This window comes from Micropterus salmoides, unplaced genomic scaffold (genome assembly GCF_014851395.1).
Source record: "Micropterus salmoides isolate LMB-PRFRI ecotype aquatic unplaced genomic scaffold, ASM1485139v1 Ms_hic_scaffold_5, whole genome shotgun sequence".
NCBI classification, from domain to species: Eukaryota; Metazoa; Chordata; class Actinopteri; order Centrarchiformes; family Centrarchidae; genus Micropterus; species Micropterus salmoides.
Genome location: NW_024044237.1, coordinates 38,447,157 through 38,470,161, shown reverse-complemented (window position 1 = coordinate 38,470,161; position 23,005 = coordinate 38,447,157). Strand labels below are relative to the sequence as shown.

General features: G+C 43.9%; 1 protein-coding gene and 1 long non-coding RNA gene across 4 annotated transcripts in view; one reads left to right on the top strand and one right to left on the bottom strand.

The window, feature by feature from the left end:
- Window positions 1-4,741: 4,741 nt before the first annotated feature.
- LOC119888879 lies at window positions 4,742-17,798 on the top strand. 2 transcript variants are annotated; one of them, XR_005441966.1, is made up of 7 exons: window positions 4,742-4,950; window positions 7,741-7,808; window positions 11,840-11,919; window positions 11,995-12,036; window positions 13,471-13,683; window positions 13,776-13,870; window positions 17,351-17,798. It is a non-coding gene; the product is annotated as an uncharacterized LOC119888879 (long non-coding RNA). The 2 variants fall into 2 exon arrangements; XR_005441965.1 differs by having other exon boundaries at window positions 4,743-4,950; window positions 17,318-17,798.
- The window catches only part of LOC119888878 (ephrin-A2-like), a 92,427-nt gene continuing 82,488 nt past the window's right edge, over window positions 13,067-23,005 (bottom strand). The window contains exons 2-4 of one of the 2 annotated variants that reach the window (XM_038699659.1): window positions 22,683-22,978; window positions 19,480-19,545; window positions 13,067-13,665 (exon numbers count right to left, since the gene is read on the bottom strand). In XM_038699659.1, coding sequence (XP_038555587.1) covers window positions 13,532-13,665; window positions 19,480-19,545; window positions 22,683-22,978 — 496 coding nt within the window. In that variant the 3' untranslated portion in view covers window positions 13,067-13,531. The remainder of the gene's footprint in view (window positions 13,666-19,479; window positions 19,546-22,682; window positions 22,979-23,005) is intronic. The other variant, XM_038699660.1, reaches the window with a different exon arrangement.

Below are 23,005 nucleotides of genomic sequence, written 5' to 3'. Positions count from 1 at the left end.
AATAAAATCATTTCCTAAATTGACGTAGTGTTTTGGCAACAGATTGAAATTCTTTGGCTGTAAACTTTGAAAGTTCACCCTGCATCCACTCTCTGTTTTGACTTGCTGGTTAACTTTTCCCTGCCTGATCAAATCCCGTCACGGCGGCTGGAAGCTGTTTGCTCGGGTGCATGTTGGTTCTTCTGACTGTTCAGGACAAACACAAGCCCGCACAGTGTTGGAATGAAGAAATATCATTTTGCTTCATCTAAAGTTTTTCATGAAGAGAAACTTCCATGAACGTCTTGTTGGCGTCATTTCAGAGGTGGTTCAGCTTCTTCTCGTCTCCTCTCTCGGTCTTTGGTTTAATGCTGTGATGACTGAACTGAGGCGCTGGCTGGCATTGGTCCAAAAGGCGGCGTCCTCCCCGTCCTTTCAGTCCCACCTGAGTCTGCTCTGCTCCGACAGCCGAACACCCTTTTATCACCTGGGTGGAGTTTGAAAGGTGAAACTGAGGAAACGAGATAGATTCCTTCATCACAGCAGGCTGTGAACGTGTCCTGGTGTGACAGCTGCTGACTAAATACTCTTTTTCCTGTGAAACCAAAGTTATGTTGGAGAACAGAAAGTTTAAAGTGTAAGTCTGGTGTTATTTATATTCCATTAAACGGTCCCTCCAGGACTTGGCGGGCCTGACCCCGGACCCTGAACCCGGACCCCGGCCCCCGGACCTTGACCCCGGACCCTGCATGATTAAACCAGCTGACTCCGTCCTGCAGCTGAGCGGATGCAGCAGCCTGTGTCTCAGCTTGTGTCTGACGTTCTCTCTCAAAGTGTTTGTCAGGAAACAATTTCCTTTATGTTCGACCACGATGCTGCACGTTCTGCAGAACAGTCTGGGTCCTGGTCTTCACGGCCCTTTGCTGTTTATTTCTGTAGGTAAATGTGAGACGTTGGCATCACACGTCAGCTGCGTCTTCTGAACAAGGACGTGAGTTTGCTGACGTGTGACAGCGTTTTTTAAGAAACGTGAGGTCAAAATTGCAAGATTCTCTGAATTCACGGGGATTTGTGTGAAGTTGTGTTGATCACAACATCATGAAATCCTGGAGCCACGGATAAAGATCCAGTTCAGATATTCGGTACCAAGTGGTTTGATAGTGTTTATGGCTGCGTAGAGTTTAGAAGCTGTTATACAGGACTCTTGGGTGGCCGGGTCCCCACCCGAAGGCCCGGGTCCACACCCGAAGGCCCGGGTCCACACCCGAAGGCCCGGGTCCACACCCGAAGGCCCGGGTCCACACCCGAAGGCCCGGGTCCTGAATTAAACCAACATGAGGATGATGCAGTGTTTCAGTTTCCCCTGAACACAGAAGACAAATCTAATCCCCTAAAATATTCAGTTGTGCAATAAATATGTGAGCACTTTATCTTGGTGCAACAGAGCAATGTGCAATAACTATCCACCTTGGCACACAAACCTCAGTTTATAGTGAGCAGTAACCACACTGACACGTGCACTTTAATCCATGACACCATGTTGTGAACAACGTCCTGTTTCTTCAGATTTTCCTCTTGTGAAATGCTTCATTGTGTCAGCTCAGGTTCAACTGTGCTCACGTCCAACCTGATCTAACTTACCAGCCGCTCCAGATTGTTTTCACCAAGGAGAAACTCGAGCTGTCCAGAGAGTGTAAACAACAGCATGAAGTGTCGTTTGACTGTTGGTCGTACAGTCGGCAGGTAGAAAGACAGCAAACCTTTCTAACTGAGAAACGTTCTGTTCAGCCCAAATATTCAGAGCAGCTCGCCCCGTGAATTATTCTTTGCCTGTGATTTACAGCCACACAGGAAGTACAGGAAACACAGCTTTTAGATGTTGTTGGCTGGTCTGTAACATTTGGTAAAAGAGGGTTTGAAGCTGGAATCAAAGGGAAACAGTTCAACAGTTTAGAGTCACATTATCAGAACGTGCAAACTACAAAATATATCGTTGACGTGAACCGTGTAGATCCGAAGAAGCTTCGCCGCTGAGGGACGCTACCGAGATTTCACACGATCGTTAAGGATTTTGGAGAGCTTCCTCTTGTCATTCATCAAATGACCTCTACGTGACCGTGGCGATGTCAGGGCTGTGAGTGAGGGAGAGATCGGCAGAAAGTGACGGTGAAAGTTGAGGCTCGTGCAGACTACACGACTTTCAGCGTCGGCCGATGGCTCGCCGTCGTGTGGCGGGAGTCTTGAAGTGGTTGTGACGTTCACACGACGTGACTGATCGGTGACAGGAGGTCACACACTACACCAGCCGACAGCGGCCGAGTCACCAGACGCTGGTCTCCAAACCACCTTTTGTCAAGGAAACAAATGAGGCGACACGGCACAGGAAACAGCTGTTTGTCATCATACAGCTGGTTCAGCACAGCAGGCATCGTCTGAGCTACGGGGAGCTGGAGGGGAGGAAAAAGCGTTTTGTAGTGAAAAAGTAGCGGCCTGCTCTCATTGGCTGAACGTGGAGTCGGCCGACTAGATATCTCTAGCAGTCTGACGGTCGCCGAGCAGCAAATCGGGCAAAATAAAAATGATGGCGTGTGAACTCGGCTTTAATGAAGGGAAAAGATCAGCATTAAGTTGCAGCTCTGTCCTGAACTCATACTGTCCAACTTAATAGTTAAAGCTGAGGCTAGAAACAGTGAAGCAAACTAACGTCAGTCCTTTAAGCTAATGAGATGTTTCTTTAGGATTTAATGAACAAACGAAATGCTTGTAACTGTACAGAAGGGAGGAGCCTGTTCACGTCTACAAATGTTAAAATCAGTAAATGAAGAAGATTTCCGGCTCAAATCGGCTTGGTGCTGCGCCGTGAATGTAAAATCTTGTAGAGGGCAACAAAACTGACTAAAGTACTTTCCCCAGATCTAATGCTTGTTATCCCTCCCCAGCAGACGTCTTTAGCATGTTCAGCTCTTGGGTTGTAGTTTATTCAGACTCTGCTCTGGATCTTCCTGCTTATTATTCACAGAGTGGAGATAATAAATCGTGGTCCAGAGTTTACTATTTCTTTATTGGAAAACATATAAAATGTTCATATAAAGCAGCAAGCACACAGAGAAAATACATTTGCTTGACCTCTGCTGCCACAACGCCGTCCTAGGGGAAACGCCATGTGGCAGCATCACGTCTCTGAAGTTGAAACTAGACACGATAACAGAGGAACAGTTGAAAATACCTTTCTTTTCTTTGTTTACGGGGGCAGACGTGTCACCTTTTCATCCCTTCTGAGTTTGCTGGTAGGTTGTTTTGATCATCACGTTTTTCAGCGGATTCATCCAGAGAGCAGAGGTTGCAGCGATCAGAGCCGAGCAGCAGGGGTCGCTGTGACTCTGCTGTCTCTGCCTTGCTTCTCCTGCTGCTGACTTTAAACCTGAGTCGCGCTGGTGGTTGGACGGTGTGGTGATGAATTTTGTTGGAGGATGTAAGACATCAGGAAGTTCTGACTGCAGCGACTCTGCTGGATCCGTTCTTTCCTCCCCCACCTGGTTTTACACTGCTTCAGTCAGTGTCCCTCCACCTGGTCGATGGTTAAGTTTCTCCTTGGCTGCATGTGTGCCACTGAGAAGAAGCTGTCGTCTGTAAGAGGTTGATTTGGTACATGTAACATAGAGTTTGTGAATTTTTACATTGTTGATTAAATGAGGACTCGCTGCTGAGGCCTGACGGCAGACTCGGGCGCTCTGTGGAGGAGGGAGACGCTGCAGTCCAGGCGGGAGATGTCAAACCCCCGAGCTGCCTCCCTGCTGAGGTCGAGGGGAATCCTGATGGTCAGGACGATGCGAGGTGGTCCCATCCTGATCCCCTTCAGCTGGCTCAAACACTTTGTACCGCAGCGTGTGTCACAGTTATCAAGGTTAAAGCAGATTTCAGTTAAAACAACCAGCATCAGCGTCAGTCATCAGAATCAGAAAAGCTTTTATTGCCAAGTAGTTTTTAGGGATTTGTTTCAGATGAGGCGCTACACGTAGACAAAGACAAACATACAGCTGACATAAATATATATGGGATAGACTGACAAAATATAAATATAGAAGAATTATGATAACACTTGAACAAATATGATATGTATGATGAATAATATAACAGCAAATATGTGCAATGATTCATCAGCTGTTTCCTTCAGGCTCCTCCTGCTGTGAATTATATTACCCTGAGCGTGGCCGTCTCCAAGATACATTTTTATGTGTCAGCAAATAGACATTGAGCTGGGGGGGGGGGCGTCTTACCCCACTCTACCCTAAATGTTCCTCTTTCTGTAGCGTCAGTAATATCTGTGACTGAAGCAGGTCACGTGACCTGGTTTCCTCTGACTGAGACTGACAACATCAAATATTTCAACCTAATGTTCTGCAAGCAAATATTATTTCTGTAGAACTGCTTTGCTCGTGCCGCCACCTCGTGATTCTCTGTGCAGGAATAAAACCCGTCCTCTTAACGAACCCACAAAACAGGCCGATGGTCAAGTGTCCCAAAGCGTGTACGAGCGTTGGAAAGCAACGTCGGCTGTCTACAAAATGTTCTGCAACTCCCCCCCTGTTAGTGATGACTTAGGTTCCCAGGTATTTGTTAGTTACTTTAGTTTTTCCACCCGTTAACATGATGCTTAACACGTGCTTTTACTTTGGGAACATTTAGCAGAAAAATACTTTTTATACTTTTAAAATGACTTGTAATGTTCACAGTAGTTTTTACACTGTGGTATTACTGCTTGAATACTTGCAGATTTTGTATGAACAGAGCGGAGCTGCAGGCTGACGAGGAGGATGAGGAGGAGGTCGACCTTCAGACAGCGTCCTCGCTCCTAATGATGTAAGACCCAGATCAGTGAGTCCTGATTGGGCGGATCTTCCCGGCGCTCAGCTGTGTTTACCTGCTACAGAGAGGATTTACCTGGTCTGAGACGATAAACAGAGGATGAAGGTAAACTGCAGGCGGTGATGATGCAGCCCGTCAGAGAACGTTTATATTAAATCTCTTAAAATTAAATCGTCTCTGAGTTTGAAGAACGTTAAATGAAATGAAATTCGCTGTGAAGTTTGAGTTCAAATGGCCCCGAAAAGCTGGTCGGAGGGTCCGCAGTGATGTCAGCTGTGTGGGAAACCCAGTGCTACACATGGAAACACACACGAACCCACTTTCCCACGGGGGCAGTGGCAGTAGCTGCATCAGCTGTTAGCTCGATCCCTGTGATGATTTCTGACCGTTTGTTCTGGGCGTCACGCTGAAGGATTCATCGTGTGTTTCATGTTTCTGCGATCAGATCTGACTCTGAGGAGGAAGAGGGAGACTTCTGACTCACGTCCTGCAGGATCTCGCCTCCTTTCAGCCCTTCGGCGCCGCCCTGAGGAGGCTTTAGTCTTCGTCCTGCTGAACGACTCTCACAGACCTGGACCCGTATTTATCCAGCTTCTGATACACTGATAAGAACTGACTTAAGAGAAAAAAAGATCTTGGCTCAAAGCTTGAAAGTTTGTTATCGAGCGTCTCAGAACTAATGAAGTGCAGGACTAAATGTTAAGTGTCCGTCTGAGAGCTGATCCACGACACTTTGCTGCGCCGCAAACAGGATTTTGGATGACGATGTAGGCAAGGACCAATCACTGAAGAGATTTCTTTATTATAATATTCTCAGATAAACTGGGGGTGGCGATGGCGCAGTAGATGAGACTCCCGGCTGCAGCACATCCACCGACGTGTCCCTGAGCCTTCCTCCATGTGCGACCTCTGACATGTACAGCAATTAGAAGTCGCTTTGGATAAAAGCGTCTAAATGAATAAATGTAAATGTTGAAAGGTGAAATTCCTCATCTTATTTGCATGAATTGTGTTTTCTTCTGTTGGATTGGGGGGGGGGGGGCATCCATGACTATTGTTTCCAGGTGACGTCCGTCACCAACTCGCTGACAAAGATGATGCTGCTCTGTCCAAACGACGGCGTCTAATTAACTGCACATGGTCAAATAATTCAGAAACATTCTGCATGTCTCCTCAGTCCATCGGCAGCCTCTGCCGGCAGCTCCTGCCCAGCTGAGAGGCCCCTGGAGCTTCTTACATAACTGGGAGAGTGAGAGAGATTCTCAGCTTGAAGACATTTCATAACTTGCTTTTATTTGAAAGTCGGAGTAAATTTCATGAATTCTCAGCACTTAAGACTAAAATGGCTCTTTGAGAAATACGGGCCCCTGTTGTTTTCTTCGTGGTTGTTGTCGCCTCGCCGTCCTTCACGCTGACCTCAGACCAGCAGAGTTCAGAACAACCTGCAGCTCTGCTGAGCTCTGATTGGACGGTTTACTGTTAAACGCTGAATCTTGGACACACATCAGCGAGCACGAGTCCCCGCAGCCTGCGATGCGCCTGCTGATCACGGGATCGATCGTCGGTCACGTGAACAGGTTCAGGCGTTCAGGTGAGCAGCAGGGGATGATGGGATGTCTGGAGAGGACGGGCAGGGAGGAGTGTGACCTGTGTTTCAGGTCGGCAGCGATCCTGTGATTTTTATTTTAAAAACAGGTTTAAGTTTCTTCTTGTATTTTGAAACACAGACCGTCTTTGGATTCAGAGTTCGACTCATCAGGATCCAGCTGACAGCAGCCTGGAAGCTTCAGTTCACTGAGACAACATTCAGTTTAAACAGTGACTCCAGTCAAAGTAAAAATACCTCTATATAAAATACTCTTCCATCAGAATGTGTGCTCAACCCTTTCAGATGTTTGGAGGCCAGTTATAGCTCCATGCAACTGTTTTTGGACCAATATTGAGTTCCACTGAGTCACTTTTTATGCCGTTGATGCAGTGGACACGTTTCAAAATAAAATATACTGGGGGGGGCCTTTAAAAATAAAAACAAACGTTATATTACTTTGTGATTTATTAATTCATGCATAAAAGGATTAGAGAAGTGCAGAAGTATTTGCAGCTAAATGGACTTGAAGTATTAAAAGTAAAACCAGCCGCAGATTGTATTTTATCAAAATATTATTAGTTTTTAATTTTTCATTATTAATCTGAAGCTGCAAAGAAAATAAAGTCACCAAATAAAAGTAAAGTACAATATTTTCCCCCTGAAATGTAGTTGAGTAGAAAAATAAAAGTAGTATAAAGTACTATGTCGTTAGTAGTTAGATACTCAAATTAAATACCTCGAAACTGTATGTAAGTACAGAACTTGAATAAATGTACTTAGTTACTGTCCACCACTGTCTGGATGTTCTCTTCTCTGATTGGCTGACGGGGGCGTGCTGTCTGGGCGTTCTGCCAGACACAGGAAGTGGCAGCTCTCCAGCTGACCTCATAATGAGATAATATTGACAGTATGGTGGGTGAGTTTGGCGAGCTGCCGTCTTCTTCTGTGTTCGACTCGCAGCTCTGATTCAGATATAAACAATAAAAAGACATTTTAAAAACAAGAGAGAAAAAAACAAAATCTATCTTAAATTGAAAATATGTCTTTTTGAAAAGCACTTTTTAAAATAAACAATTAAAAAAATAATGTGGTGATATTACAGTACATTTATTTAGTTGTTTATTGTTAGTTGTTAGGATTTACTGCCATGATTTGGCATTTGGACATTTCTCCCAGTAAATAGGAGTTTCTGTCTAATTTAAATTTCACTTCAGGATATATTATATAAATATGTCTTTGTATCTCCAAAGTAAAAGCCTGAGTTTCAGCCAGCTGTACCTAATAATGTGGTAACTGCTGTGTTTCAGCCGATTGCAGGAAGACGCCGCTCTTCAGCCTGAAGCTCCAGCGGATCGACGGACGGCACGTTTCAGCGGTGAGTTTGGCTGAAACACTTCCTGTGTTGTAATCCGATTACTCTGAATCTTCACGTGCTCTGAAGTTTGTTGGTTCCCCAGTAACATTATCCAGATCACATGGTGCTGACAGTACACGCTAATATTATACTGTTGTTATAAATATACTCATTATTAGTATTTATTCCACATTAATGAGCAGAGAGGTGACCGCTGTCGCTTAGTAACAACAAACAAAACATTAAAGAAGAAAATAAAATGAACAAATATGCAAATGAGCAAACAAGCTGTTACATATTCAGTAGTCAGTTAAAAGTTATTACTTGATTTCATCAGACCGGTTAAATGTGGAAGCAAATGGAAATATTTCAGTCTTACAAGCAGCTGAATAACAATGATGTCACTTCTGAATACTTTATGTTGAAATTTAATTTAATCCGAGTGTTTCTAAATTTTTTAGGGTTCAACAAAATATTTAAAACTTCAAATATGAGCAGTTTGCAAACAATTCTGATTCTTGGTGCTTGAAGTATTTAGTAGTGACATTTCAGTTATTCAGATGCTTTTAAGATTGAAATATTTTGTGCTTTCATATTTAACTCTTTGATATTTTTGGTGTTGAATATTTTATTTGAGTTGAACAGCAGCGGTGGACGAGGTGTTCAGATCCTTTGCTAAAGTAGAAGTACTAATACCACGTGGTGTATTAACCCTAAGCTTCTGTTACAAGTAGAAGTCCTGCTTTGAAAATGTTAGAGGTCATATTCTGCTTTCTGGCTTTTCCCCTCTCCTTTATTGAGTTTAAATCTTTTTAGTGCATGTAACAGGTTTGCAAAGTGAAAAAGCCCAAAGTGAGTTCCCATCTCTCACAGAAAACTCTGCTCTGAACTGAAAACAGCTCGTTTGTAGTCCAGCCGCTTCCCTTTCATCCCTGTGACGTCAAAATAAGATGAGGAACCTGAAAATGAGCAGAATACAACCTCTTTAAGTAAAAGTAGAATGTAAGTAATTAAAATGTCCTTAAAGTATTACAAGTAAAAGTGCTAAAGCAGCTAAAGGAACCTCAAAATGATAAAAACATATTAAAATATTCAAAAGGAAAAGCATCAAATCTTCACATCAAATGTTTTTATGTAAAAAATGATTATCAAAATAGGACCAGCTGTACTTGTATAAACTGTTTAATTTATAACAAACATCATATTTTATGTACTCTTCGTGTTTTTGTGTGTAGAAATCTGACTAAAGCTGCCAGATAAGTACAAGGAGAAAATACTCAAGCAAAGTAAAAGTACCTCTAATTTGTACTCAAGTGCAGTACTTGAGTAAATGTACTGTCACCAACATGTCTACCTCTGTTGAATAGTGCGTGTATTAATAAAGCTTCATTTAATCCGTTCTTGTTGTCAAAAGCAGAACAAACTCATTTAATGATGCTCAGCTTGACTTTCTATCCAACATGAATCATTTTCATGTGAATATCTGATCTTCCAGTCGTGTGCTGAGGACGAGCCGGTGCGTTTAGAAATATCTCCCGTGAGCCACAGGTTATGTGATCAGACTTCTAAATACCTTTTAGTTACCTCGCTGCCTCTTTACCTGACAGTCTTCTAAATTAATAATTGAATTCTTCATTCAGTCAACAAGTAAAAGCGTCGCTCTGATCTGTTTGTGTCTGTAAACCTGTTCTCTGTAACACAAACCGTCGTCTGCGTCCAACACAAAGAGCCCTCGTACTCTTTAATAAACTCATTACATGATTCGGGGCTGGAAAGTAGTTCACTGTACTTTTGAAGTTCTTCAATATTTTGCTGCAGTGTTTCTGCTCGTGGACAGGAAGAGACAAACTTGATCATGAGGATAGAAGATGAAATATACTTAATAAACTACCAGACAAAGAGTTAAACACTCTGTAAAACATATTTAAAGTATACTGTAAGAACAAACTGGACGAAACAGAAACATGATTTATTTTGTGGAACATTTTTTATTGGTGCATTTATCAAACACAGATTCCTACACTTCTTTTCTTTTCTCTCTGAAATCATCTTCAAAGTTAAACCAGTAAATGTAATTTGAAGTTTTATTTTTCCTGCTCATGCAGTGCAGAAAAAGTGTCCTGATGAGGCCCGGTGACCTCTGACCCCCTCGTTAGCTCTTTAGCCAATCAGATAAATGCATTCTCTAACAGGACTTTATAAGCATCCAATAAGAAAATATACAAAAACAGATTTTTTTGTCTTTCAGAGAATAGAATATGCAGACGTTTAGATGTAGAAAAACACTTTCTCTCAGGATGATTGTAAACCAGAGACAGCAGGGAGGTCTCACTCCGCCCACAAAATCCCTCCTCCGGCTGCGTTAACATTTCTCACGCCACGAAAAAACGGATTCCATCCACACAAAACGACGACGAGGAACCAAGAAAGGGATGACGGACCAGAGAACCCACCTAACCGTTATTCATCAAAGCACAGGACTACAAGGACCAGAATGCATTGTGCAAGCAGGAACATAAAAGGAGAAAAACAACAACAACAAACACCTGACGGGTTCCTTCATTTCTCCCCCGATGAGTTCATATCTCATGAATTTCCTCCTGCATTTTTTAAAAACAGAAAAATAAAACAAAAACTTGATTTTCGCTCTTTTTGTTCCGACAAGGAAACGTCCGTTTGTTTCCGTCGTCCTCCATAAGAGTCCAAGTGCTACATCTTCCGTCCGTCCTCCATCACAGTGCGTTTGTTACAGATATTCATATATATATATACTGCATTTCCCAGCATGCCCCTGCTCACACACACACAAGGACACACTGCTCCTCCATCAGCGGAGATGGAGGGATGAGATGAAGAGGAGAGAAAAGTCTGCTCGACCACACGGTGTCGCTTTTCCCCAGAAACAAAGTCGGTCACTAAAAACTCAGCACCAGCGGGAAAAAGGCCATTTTTGATTGGTTCATTTTTGTTTTGCGCAGAACATTCGTTTTTTATTTTACAACAAAATGAGTATTTAGAAAAGAAAATGATGCGACTCCTCCCCTTGGCATAACCCCGCCCCTTGTGGCAGAGGTGGGCGTGGTTAACTGTACCCCTGTAGCTGCCCCGCCCCCCCAATAAGAAAAGTCTTTGGCAGATTTATAGAAGGGAAAGGCTTCTGCTGCTGGAGGTGGGCGAGAGACATAGAGGAAGAATGAGAGAGCGAGCTTTTATATTCATGATTACAGTCACAGAAACGAGCCACAACATCCAAACTATTAATCTGTGAATCAGCAGCATATTAATCTGACAGGTTTGATTCAGGCTGATCGTTTTTTTTTATAGCGTTTATAGACGACTCGATGTCTGCTGTACGACGCTAGCTCGTCCTGTACGTCTGTCAAACTACGTTAGCTTCAGTAGCCACAGATTTAACTGCTTTTAGGCGTCGTCAGTCACATCAAACTAATTTTTGTTGGATTCTACTGGCAGTTCATTTATTGATATAAAACCAGATTAAAACGTTACGATTACTTTATGTCGAGTATATAAATATAATATCATAGAACATGTGAGCTAAATTGGTAGAAGCTCTGAGGAAAACAATCCAATTTTACTTTTGCTGTCTTTTCTCTGTGACCTCGAAATGGAGCTCCTGAAATCACAAACTAAGATTTTATATATATAAAATAATATATCTTGTGCACAGAAGATCTGCATGTTGTTTGCATTTGTTCTCTAATGTGGCGATTTTTGGACTGAAGAATCTCCTCAGACTCAAACAAAAGACGCTTTTCACAACTTTTTGTTTTACAGTTTCTTCACAAAATGATTAATTGAATATACTGATTGAAGTTGAGGCTGGTCAGCTGCGTACCGACCAATCAGAGAGAGAGTTTAGGTGATGATGATTGAAACTGAATTATGATCCGTGAACTGATTTTGTTTGCAGTTTTAATGAAGTCTTTTGAACAACTGTCACATTATTAGTTATCAGTCCATTCAGAGGCGCATTCATCTGTCCTGAAGGGCTGAAGTTCATGAGTGTTGACTTTTGTTGCTGTGTGTTTCAGCTGTGGCAGATTTCTGACGGTCATCATCAGAGAAACTGGCTTGGACTAACAGAGAGCTGGTGGACGTGACTGAAGCTCAGGTATCTGTTTCTGCTGGTGTTCATGCAGAAAAGATGATGATCAGCTGATGAGTTTCTGTGTGCATTTCTCCACAGACTGAAGCTGGACTGCACTGACCTGTTTCAGACTCCCCTCAGGTAAATATCTGCTACAATCACTGCGTGTTTTGATGCGGCAGAGGCTTCAGCCGGCAGCTCGCTCTGAAATCTGGTGAGAGGCGAGCTGTTGCAGGAAGTGTGAGTCAGAGCTGGAGGGGAGTTTGTGTTGGAATAATGTTAGGAAATAAAGTCTCGCTAACAGCTCCTCTACGTACACAAGAGTCTCCTCTGCCTCGTTTCCACCGGCGTCTTCCTGCAACAGCTCGCCTCTCACCAGATTTCAGAGCGAGCTGCCGGCTGAAGCCTCTACTGCACGGATTCAAAACCTTACGTCCCTACGAGTCATTTAAACACCAACATCAGTGAAAGTAGGGCCCAGGTTTAAAAAATACTGAAACTGCCCTTTAAGTAAAGGTGACTTGTCTGGAGTCCCTAATGTTTGTGTTCGTTAGCTTTAAGTTATGCACACAAGATATTAAACAGGAAATTAGATCCATCGTGTTTTAGGACTTTGCTGCCTTTAAAGTAACAAAAACACACTAGTGTTGTAGTACTCAAGACGGGTCTTAAGACCACTTTTTGATGGTCTTGTCTCGGTCACTGAGGACTCGGGATTTAATTTCAAGAGCAGTGAAGACGTAACTTTGGGAATATCAATAAACTGCTTTTGTAAAACTTATTGCTTCAAATTAAACCAATGACCCTAATTAAAAATGTGTTACCGTTAACGACGGTAACCCCCCCCCCCTCCCTGCGACGGTCAGCGTGGAAAAGGAGTGTTGACTAAAGATGCTTATGTTGATTTCAGCTCTTAGTGTTTGTATGTGGGCGTTTTAATGGGAATCTGGATCTTTCACATCAATGTGAGAAGTAATGTAGGAAACTGGTCTTGACTACAACACTAGCACACACAATAAAAAAATGTTATCTTCTAGGGCTTTACTGGTGTGCAACAATAATCTGCGTACAAAGTCCTAAAGATAATATTGTTTATTGTATGTGCACAAAGATCCAGATCTTGTGTGCACAAGCAAATCATTTCTCCCGACGCGATAAAACAAACATCGTCTTTTGGAAGTTTGAACCGCTGGTGTGGCCCTTTAAGTTTTATTTGTTGAATAAAAAAGGGTTGGATAGAAAAATGGATTTATACTCCAAAGTACAGTTTTGGCATCTGTACTGAACCTCAGGCATGATTTTGGCAGCAGAATTAAAACATGTGGCAGTAAAGAAGCAGCAGGACGTTTATCCAGCGTTAAAACCTGCATCATGTCTATTTAACATGAGTCAATGGAGTCTCTACATGTCACCCACAGCCGATCTGTCAGAGCAGAAACGTGCATTAAAGAGACTCCACATCCAGCTCCAGGCTCCTCCCACCAGTGACCTCAGCCTCCTCTGATAGGCTGAGCTTTGTTCAGGCGAGACGCAGCTGGATTAGTTTCCTGCCTCAGGTTGGTTGTTTCTCCTCAGAGTGACGGGAGGACGGCGTTCTGTCCCACTGGAGGAAGAGGAGGATGAAGAGCAGGGGGTGCTATGAGGAGGCGAGGATGAGGAGGAGGACGAGCAACATGGCGGACAGCAAGGTGAGGCGGGGCAGAGCGAAGCCGCAGCCGCCGGTGGTGTCGTCTGTCAGGAAGGGCTCCGGAGACTCGTACACCGAGTCATCTGAGAGAGACACAAACAGTAAGTAATCTCACGTGGACTAAAGAAGAAGAATATATTTCATCTGTGGTATTTAGCTCCTCCCCCTGAATGATGTCATCCCTGACCTGCAGGTTCACACCCATACTCAGAAAATGTCCTGGTTGATGGAGACGTTAACGCTGCACAGGAACAACACTGAAGGCTTCATCAGTTCTGACTGGCTCAGGTATTTAACGTCTGTGGGGTCGTTATCTAAGTGATGCCGCTTGATTCGTTAGTGCTCCTGTCCTGGCTGTTGTGACGACAGGCGTGCGATTCACCTGAGGCCAAATGAGTGTTTGGAAGAGATGAAAGGACAGCGTTGTCGGTGGGGGATAAGTGGCGTCTCAGCCCTCCTCCACAGATATGGTCTCTCTATTCTGGTCTAAATCGCTTCTTTCTCGTCGTTCCAACCATCGGTCCTCCCTGTCCAGAATATGAGCATTGTTGGCGCTGAAAGTGTCTCTTCTCCTTCAGATGTAGGTAAACTGCTGAGACCTGAGGAGTTCTGTGCTGAGCCATGCGTTTGTGTAGTGGTTGTTTAGTTTCCCCAGTATATTCAGGCCTCAGCATACACTAGATTCTTGTCTTAGTGTGTTCTTGGGTTTAAAAAACACAGGGATGTTGTGTTTGTTGAAAATCCTCCTGAGTTTCTCTGATACTCCAGACACGTATGGAATCACGAGGTTGTTGCGTTCGACCTTCTTCTCCTCGTCCCCTGTAGTTTTGGTCTTCCTGGATCTGTCCACAGGCTGTAAGTGCCCCCTGCAGGTGTTTATCCTCCTCTTGGGCTTTGGTACTTCTTGGTGGGTTCTGGTGGAAATCAAAGTGTAAGTATTGTCTGTATGGGGGTGTGTTCCTGTAAACTTCAGTCCAGGAAAGCCAAACTGTTGGTGACGTGTGAACTTGGCGTTACTGTTCGCAGAGTTGATGTGTTCTGTGAAGGCTTGCACTTCCTGGGTTTTCATTTTGACCCCTGTGTCGTCCACATACCTGTACCTGTTCCTCTGCTTTCTGCTCCCTCCAATAGGAGACCCCGGTGAGCCCACGGCACAGCCGTGCTTCTGTCTTTCCGTTGTACTGGAAATAGATGGTGTTCAGACAGAAGTCCAGCAGTTCACACTCTCTCCACGGTTTCATCTGGGCCAGTTTCAGTCCTCGAACCTTTTTCACAAAGTCAGTCGAGTTTTGGATGTGGCGAGGTGGGTTGTCAGCCAAGGGGGCTCGGACAGTGTTTGACAATGTTGTAGTAACCGATTTGATGCTGCTGATAATGGACCTGAGAGGGGTTCCTTCTTTGTGTGTCTCAGGTAGCCCAGGTGTTCCCAGGTGCTGATTTTCTTCTTCTGTAGCTGTTGTAGACACACTATGGCCTTGTTCTTGCGGGATCTCATTAGTGTCACTGAGTAGTGCACTGACCCCGGCAGGGTAGTCCCCTGTGTTTAGGACCAGGGTGCACCTTCCCTGTGATGTCACGGCTTTTCTTTCCTGGATGTTGGAAAGTGGTGCCAGTAGCTGTTCTGCTTCTGTGAAGTTGTTTTTTCTTATGGCTGATTCTGCAGCTGTGGTGTGATGGCAACTTTAATCCATTGGACAGAACGTCTCGCTATGTTTAGGAGAGTTCCCGTTCTTACGGGTTCTTCACCCAGCTGTTGTCTGTTTTGGAATTATCGTTCTTTCTTCCAACACTGTACTGAGTAGATGTGTTTCCAGTTTGTAGAGTAAGTCAGGGCTTCAGTGGTGGAGCTGGTATTGTGTCTTCTCCAGGATCATTCCAGCTCTTCCGTATGAGTCTATGTTGTCAGCGTCTCAGGATAAAGGGTTCGTGATTTCTGTAGTCTGCCACTTTCCTGCCTGTTCTGACGGTGTCCCAAAATGCTTAGAAAGATGTCATCCAGGTCATGGTTAAAATCAAGGGGGACTGGACATTTAGAAACAGACATCTTTCTAAGCATGTTGGGACACTCAGAAAATTGCAGACTACAATAATCACACAGGGTTTAGCCTGAGATGCCAACAACATAGGCCTATACCAAGGATCCACGGTGAAAGGACTCAGAGCTGGAATGATCCTGGAGAAGACACAATACCAGCTACTAAGTGAGAGTGAAACAGATCAACTTCCCCAGTGAAGCCCTGAATAAAGTCTGAGGGCTTAGACCACAAACTGGAAACACCATCTGCCCAGTACAGGTTTGGAAGAGATCATTTCATCAAAAAAGCTCAACTATCTCGCCACTCCAAGAGCGAGCAAGGGTAGACCCGGAAATTTAAAAACCTGGGGTCACAAGCTGGTAACACTAAGAACACAGAAGAACCTACCTGGAGGCAAAAGAATGATAAATCCACACTGTATGAAACAGACAACAGCTGGGTGAAGAACCCGTAAGAACGGGAACTCTACTAACCATAGCGAGACGTTCTGTCCAACGGATTAAAGTTGCCATCACACCACAGCAGCTACCAACAGTTGACCTCATCACAGCTGCAGAATCAGCCATAAGGGAAACTTCACAGAAGCAGAACAGCTACAGGAACAACTTTCCACCCTCACCGCTCAGGAAAGGGAGGCAGTAACATCACTATCCTACCTGCTGTCAAGGGAAGGTGCACCATGGTCCTAAACACGGGACCACCGTGCCTGGGTTAACGCACCACTCAGTGAGCTCATACATATGAAACACTGAACTGAGATCCCACCAGTGGATTTAAGAAGAAAGCCTCCGGTCCATGACCAGCAGCATCAACTCTGTTACCCACAACATTAGCCAACACTGTCCCAGTCCCCTTGGTCAGCAACAGACCTCAACACATCCAAAACTACGTAGGCTTTGTGAAAAAGGTTCGAGGACTGAAACTGGCCCAGATGAAACCGTGGAGAGAGTGTGAACTGCTGGACTTCTGTCTGAACACCATCTATTTCCAGTACAACGGAAAGACAGAAGCACGGCTGTGCCGTGGGCTCACCGGGGTCTCCTATTGGAGCAGAAAGCAGAGGAACAGGAACAGGTATGTGGACGACACGGGGGTCAAAATGAAAACCCAGGAAGTGCAAGCCTTCACAGAACACATCAACTCTGCGAACAGTAACGCCAAGTTCACACGTCACCAACAGTTTGGCTTTCCTGGACTGAAGTTTACAGGAACACACCCCCATACAGACAATACTTACACTTTGATTTCCACCAGAACCCACCAAGAAGTACCAAAGCCCAAGAGGAGGAGGATAAACACCTGAAGGGGGCACTTACAGCCTGCGGACAGATCCAGGAAGACCAAAACTACAGGGGACGAGGAGAAGAAGGTCGAACGCAACAACCTCGTGATTCCATACGTGTCTGGAGTATCCGAGAAACTCAGGAGGATTTTCAACAAACACAACATCCCTGTGTTTGTTAAACCCAAGAACACACTAAGACAGATGCTGGTCCTCCCCAAAGACAAGAATCTAGTGTCTGCTGAGGCCTGAATATACTGGGGAAACTAAACAACCACTACACAAACGCATGAAGGGCCAGTTCCTCAGGTCAGGACTCAGCAGTTTACCAACATCTGCAGGATAAACCATCTGTCAATGGGGGAGGAGACACCACTTATCAGCCACCTACAACGCTGTCCTTTCATCTTTTCCCAGGAGAACAAGTGACTCAAACTACTGTCGTCACAGGATCCATCACTTTGACCCCCAGCAAGTCATTCGGACCTGAAGAAGCCTCTTGGATGTGAAGCGAAACGTCTTCGAGTATCTTCAACCAAGTCCAGTTGCCCTTGATTTTAACCGATCACTCAATAAAGATTAAGTTCTCTGATCTTCAGAATAAAAGCAGACTGTTGAGTCGGGTCAATTTTGTTTATACAGCCCAAATTCACAAATCTAAAAAAATCACTCTTTTAAAGTTTGGTCATGTGTTATTTTCACCCAGTGATCTGCACATTAGCCAATCAGATCTGATTATTAATGTAGAATTTCTGAGGGTGAAGTTCAGGAGACTTTGTACACTGTCTAACATGCTGTGACCCCTGAATGCATCATTTTAACAGTTTTTAACTGTAATTACTTACTTAGGAGCCTGAAGATGTTTTGTAAATAAGAAATAAACACTACCAGTCAAAAGTTTCAGAATGTCTCCATGTTTGTAGTTGTTCTGTAAATCTAAGTAGTTTCAAAGTTAAAAACAAGGTTTACGTCACCAAAACAATTTCAGATCTACAATTAAATGAAGGCGTTTTGTTCATTATTTCACTGTAGGATCAACCGATGACCAGCTGCTCTGTCTGCCTTCATTAATATATATATATATATAATTAGTCCAAATAAAGCTTCTGAGGTGCATTAACAGGCTGTTCCAAGGCGTTTCCTGTAGAAATATGGTTCATTTCCTTCCACTGCTGCAGAATAATCAAAGAAGATAAAGACAGAGTTCAGGTCAGATAAAGAATTTTTAGGGATCAATAACGAGTTAACAACTTCTGCAGCAGTGGAAGGAAAAGAAGCCTTTAAAGTCATTACTTATATTTCAATACACACTAGAAACATGGGGCTGTTCTGAAACTTTGACCGGTAGTGCGCGTTCTTCTAGTATTGACTGTCGCAGTATTACGTCACTGACTCTGGGATGAACGTGAGTTCTTCTGTTGCTTTAATGTAACAAAATCCTAAAAGTCAGTCCTAATCAGTGTTTCTGCTGGAAAACTTAATCACTAACCTGCTTTTCCTGCCGTTTTGTTTTAATATAGTTTTATATCTCGGCGTTTAGAAATGTGTAAAAGAGCAGCGGCTGTTTGTGAACGCTGCTCTGTGGCCTCTGTGTGGCTGAACGCCTCCTGCACAGACAGTTTCTTCACACATGGAAGCAAATAAAGTTCAGATTCTTCTAATCAACTTCATCAAACAGACGTCTGAGAACTGAAGACTTTCATTTAGGTTTTAAAGGACAGGCTGTCTTATTAAAGGGACATTACTTAAAATACTTCACACACAGGAGATCTACAGAAGTAATGTGTGTCAGTCTCTTCAGTAACAGCAGATACGACTGGACGCTACAGAAAGATCAACTTTTAATATCCAGCAGGAGCCTGAACTTCACACGGAGACGCTGCTGCTGTTAGATGTTCAGTTTGCTTTAACGTGATAACCGTCATTATCAGTACTCTGTAGGATGATACAGAAATTTCTAAACAGGATCAAACGGTTGAATCTCTACGTGGGTGCACATATTATTAATCAGATCTCCTGATTTAGAAGCAATAAAAACAAACCGGCTATCTTTTTAAAATCCTTGATTCTTTATCCTTCTGAGACGCTTCCTTTCTTTTCATTATTTTACTTTCTGTCTGTGTCTTCGTGCTCTCTGTTGTGTTGTAACGAACTAATACAGATGCCTGTTTGTGTTCAATAAAGTGGGAAAAAATGAACTTTATTTCCGTATGTTTCACCGGCAGAATCAGGACGCCGTTCAGAGCTGCGTTCACAAAACAGACCGCCGCCTGCAACGATGTTATAAACGCCAGCTGGAGATCTAAAGCTATAGTAATAGATAAAACATGGACCGGCGGGGGAAAGGAGACGAGTAATGACCTTAGCAATTTCAATCTACAAACGTACCAAACAGTGAAACCAGAGAGAGTCGGGCTCATTAACAGGAAATGATTCTCAGCCGTCCGAAGAAAGTTAACGTTAAGGGCAACTGCACTGGTTGAAGAGACTTGAAAGATGTGACTATAAAACTTGTGCTTTGGATGTCGAAGCTTCAGAATTAAAGGATAAAGTTTCAGCAAGAGGAAGAGGAGACTCACTGGTTGGCTTGACGTAGATTTTGAGCTTCAGACAGGGTTTCCCAGCCAGGTTTGGATGTGGAGACGCTGCAGAGAGAAGACAGCAGATCAACTAGGGCGACAAAAAAAATCCGTTAAATCTAGCTGCAAAACAGACACTGACAGCAGCTCGTGTTAAACTCTCTGCCGGTTGCATTAACACCACTAATAATAATAATATCAGACCTCAGGAGGATGATGATGATGATGATAAAGGTTTGTGTAAAAGTGCTTTGCATCAAACTGTTCATGAAAAACAACAAATAAATTAAAAGGTGATGAATTCTATTCTAATTATTGGACCCGTCTATGGTTTCTGATGTCGTCAGTGTGACGATGAAGATTACGTTCAGCCCTGACAGGTCACCTGGGTCTGTCTGAAGCCCCGCCCCTCCAGGTGTTTGTCACAACATGCCTCTGATGCTGCTGCTGTCGTCGCTCCCAGCAGGGATGAAAACAAGCTCGCCCTCAGCGTTTCTCTGTGGGCAAACAAACACCCGGGAGCCGTTTGTCCCTGAAGCCGAGGGAAACGTTTAGCTCCATCACACAGCCGGAAGTTTAGGTTTCTGCAAATTCCTTTTTTTTTGTTTCTCCATTTGAAGACAGACATTAGGAAAAAGCCCAACGGGTCTAGAAGAAAACTTAAACAAAGTGATAACATGCGCTCTGATATTGTTCATGTATCTATTTTCACAGCGAGCGCTCTGATTGGTGCAGCCCAGTTCAGTTTGACCTCAGTAAATTCTGCTTGCAGCGTCAGCTGAGCTGCTGTTCGCCCTCTCCGCCAGCAGGGGGCAGTATGAGTTTGTGTCTGTTTTAAATCCAGGTTATTGATCCAGATGGATTTAATGTTCTTTGCACCACCAGCTTCAGCTCAGAGTTCAGCTGTGACTGAAACATGGAGACACAGCTGCTCTCTCTGCTCCTGACCCAGCGTGGAGAATATACAACATTATGTCCCGCAGAGAATCCAGACACATCATTTATTCAGCATGTGAGCGCATTCTTAAAATGGCATTAATAAATATATAAATGTTATGACTAGGACAGACGGTCGGGACATTTTACGAGCTCGGCGAGACCTGAGGGTCAACAAAGACAGCCTCTTACTGTCAGGGAAGGAGGAGGTGCTCAGTGCTTTGAGGGACGCCATCAGAGATAAGGAGGCCACATGCTGAGCTGCTCATCTGCTCATTTTTTAACTTTAATTAGGGGTCCAAGCCCGAGCGGAGCTGGGAACCCTATTGTTTTGTATTGGTTTTTATCTTCCGTGCATAAAAGTGACACTGCGGCCTACAGACGCGACACTCTCAGCTTCACAGCCCCGAGAGTAACTTGGGTGCAAAAATTCGCACACTTCTACCTCTAGGTGGCGCTAAAAGCAAGGTCAACGCGTTTGGGCTTGAACTCCTGAAGGCGAAAGCGGATATCAAAAACCTTCATGATAACCTATTTTAATTAACTCCTCCGAAGCAGCAAGTCCGATCGGAACCAAACTTTGCACGGAACATCTCTGGACCGAGCTGGTAAATTTTGATTCGCAAAATAATGTCCCAATTTTAAGCTAACAAATGTTTGAGAAAACGCAAAAAACTGGATGTGATGTCATATCTTAGCTTTGCAATGGCCGATCTAAACCAAACTCGGGGACCTTATGTGGCACGCACTCCCGAGGGGCTGTGTGAAATTTGGTGTCAATCAGCCTCTAGGTGGCGCAATTAATCCTATATGAAATGACACTCCCATAGACATCCATTCATTTTACATCATACATAACTGGAAGTCCCTTTAATTTCAAACTCTCGTCGTTTATTCGCCGCGGGCGTAGTACTCTGAAATGCTCAGCAGTACTTACAGATGTAGTAGTACTCTGAAATGCTCGGCAGTACTTACAGATGTAGTAGTACTCTGAAATGCTCGGCAGTACTTACAGATGTAGTAGTACTCTGAAATGCTCGGCAGTACTTACAGATGTAGTAGTACTCTGAAATGCTCGGCAGTACTTACAGATGTAGTAGTACTCTGAAATGCTCGGCAGTACTTACAGATGTAGTAGTACTCTGAAATGCTCGGCAGTACTTACAGATGTAGTAGTACTCTGAAATGCTCGGCAGTACTTACAGATGTAGTAGTACTCTGAAATGCTCGGCAGTACTTACAGATGTAGTAGTACTCTGAAATGCTCGGCAGTACTTACAGATGTAGTAGTACTCTGAAATGCTCGGCAGTACTTACAGATGTAGTAGTACTCTGAAATGCTCGGCAGTACTTACAGATGTAGTAGTACTCTGAAATGCTCGGCAGTACTTACAGATGTAGTAGTACTCTGAAATGCTCGGCAGTACTTACAGATGTAGTAGTACTCTGAAATGCTCGGCAGTACTTACAGATGTAGTAGTACTCTGAAATGCTCGGCAGTACTTACAGATGTAGTAGTACTCTGAAATGCTCGGCAGTACTTACAGATGTAGTAGTACTCTGAAATGCTCGGCAGTACTTACAGATGTAGTAGTACTCTGAAATGCTCGGCAGTACTTACAGATGTAGTAGTACTCTGAAATGCTCGGCAGTACTTACAGATGTAGTAGTACTCTGAAATGCTCGGCAGTACTTACAGATGTAGTAGTACTCTGAAATGCTCGGCAGTACTTACAGATGTAGTAGTACTCTGAAATGCTCGGCAGTACTTACAGATGTAGTAGTACTCTGAAATGCTCGGCAGTACTTACAGATGTAGTAGTACTCTGAAATACTCGGCAGTACTTACAGATGTAGTAGTACTCTGAAATACTCGGCAGTACTTACAGATGTAGTAGTACTCTGAAATACTCGGCAGTACTTACAGATGTAGTAGTACTCTGAAATACTCGGCAGTACTTACAGATGTAGTAGTACTCTGAAATACTCGGCAGTACTTACAGATGTAGTAGTACTCTGAAATACTCGGCAGTACTTACAGATGTAGTAGTACTCTGAAATACTCGGCAGTACTTACAGATGTAGTAGTACTCTGAAATGCTCGGCAGTACTTACAGATGTAGTAGTACTCTGAAATACTCAGCAGTACTTACAGATGTAGTAGTACTCTGAAATACTCGGCAGTACTTACAGATGTAGTAGTACTCTGAAATACTCAGCAGTACTTACAGATGTAGTAGTACTCTGAAATGCTCGGCAGTACTTACAGATGTAGTAGTACTCGTGTCCGGGCCTGAACTCGAAGCCCAGGCTGAAGGGCGTGAAGAGCTGGAACTTCTCGGAGAACTTGAGGGGCCCGTTGGGGCTCTGGGGCCGGTTGCACTCCCAGCGTTTGAAGCCCTTCCTGTGGTGGTCGCAGCTCGTGTAGCCGTCGTAGTTCACCATGTACAACACGTAGTGCTCCATGCGCTCGGCGGGCTCCGCCACCTCGTAGTGCGGACAGTAGATGTCCAGGTAGTCGTTGATGGCCACCTCCACCGTGTAGTCGCCCCGGAAGAACCTGAGGAAGAGAAGTGATGTCATTTCCTGT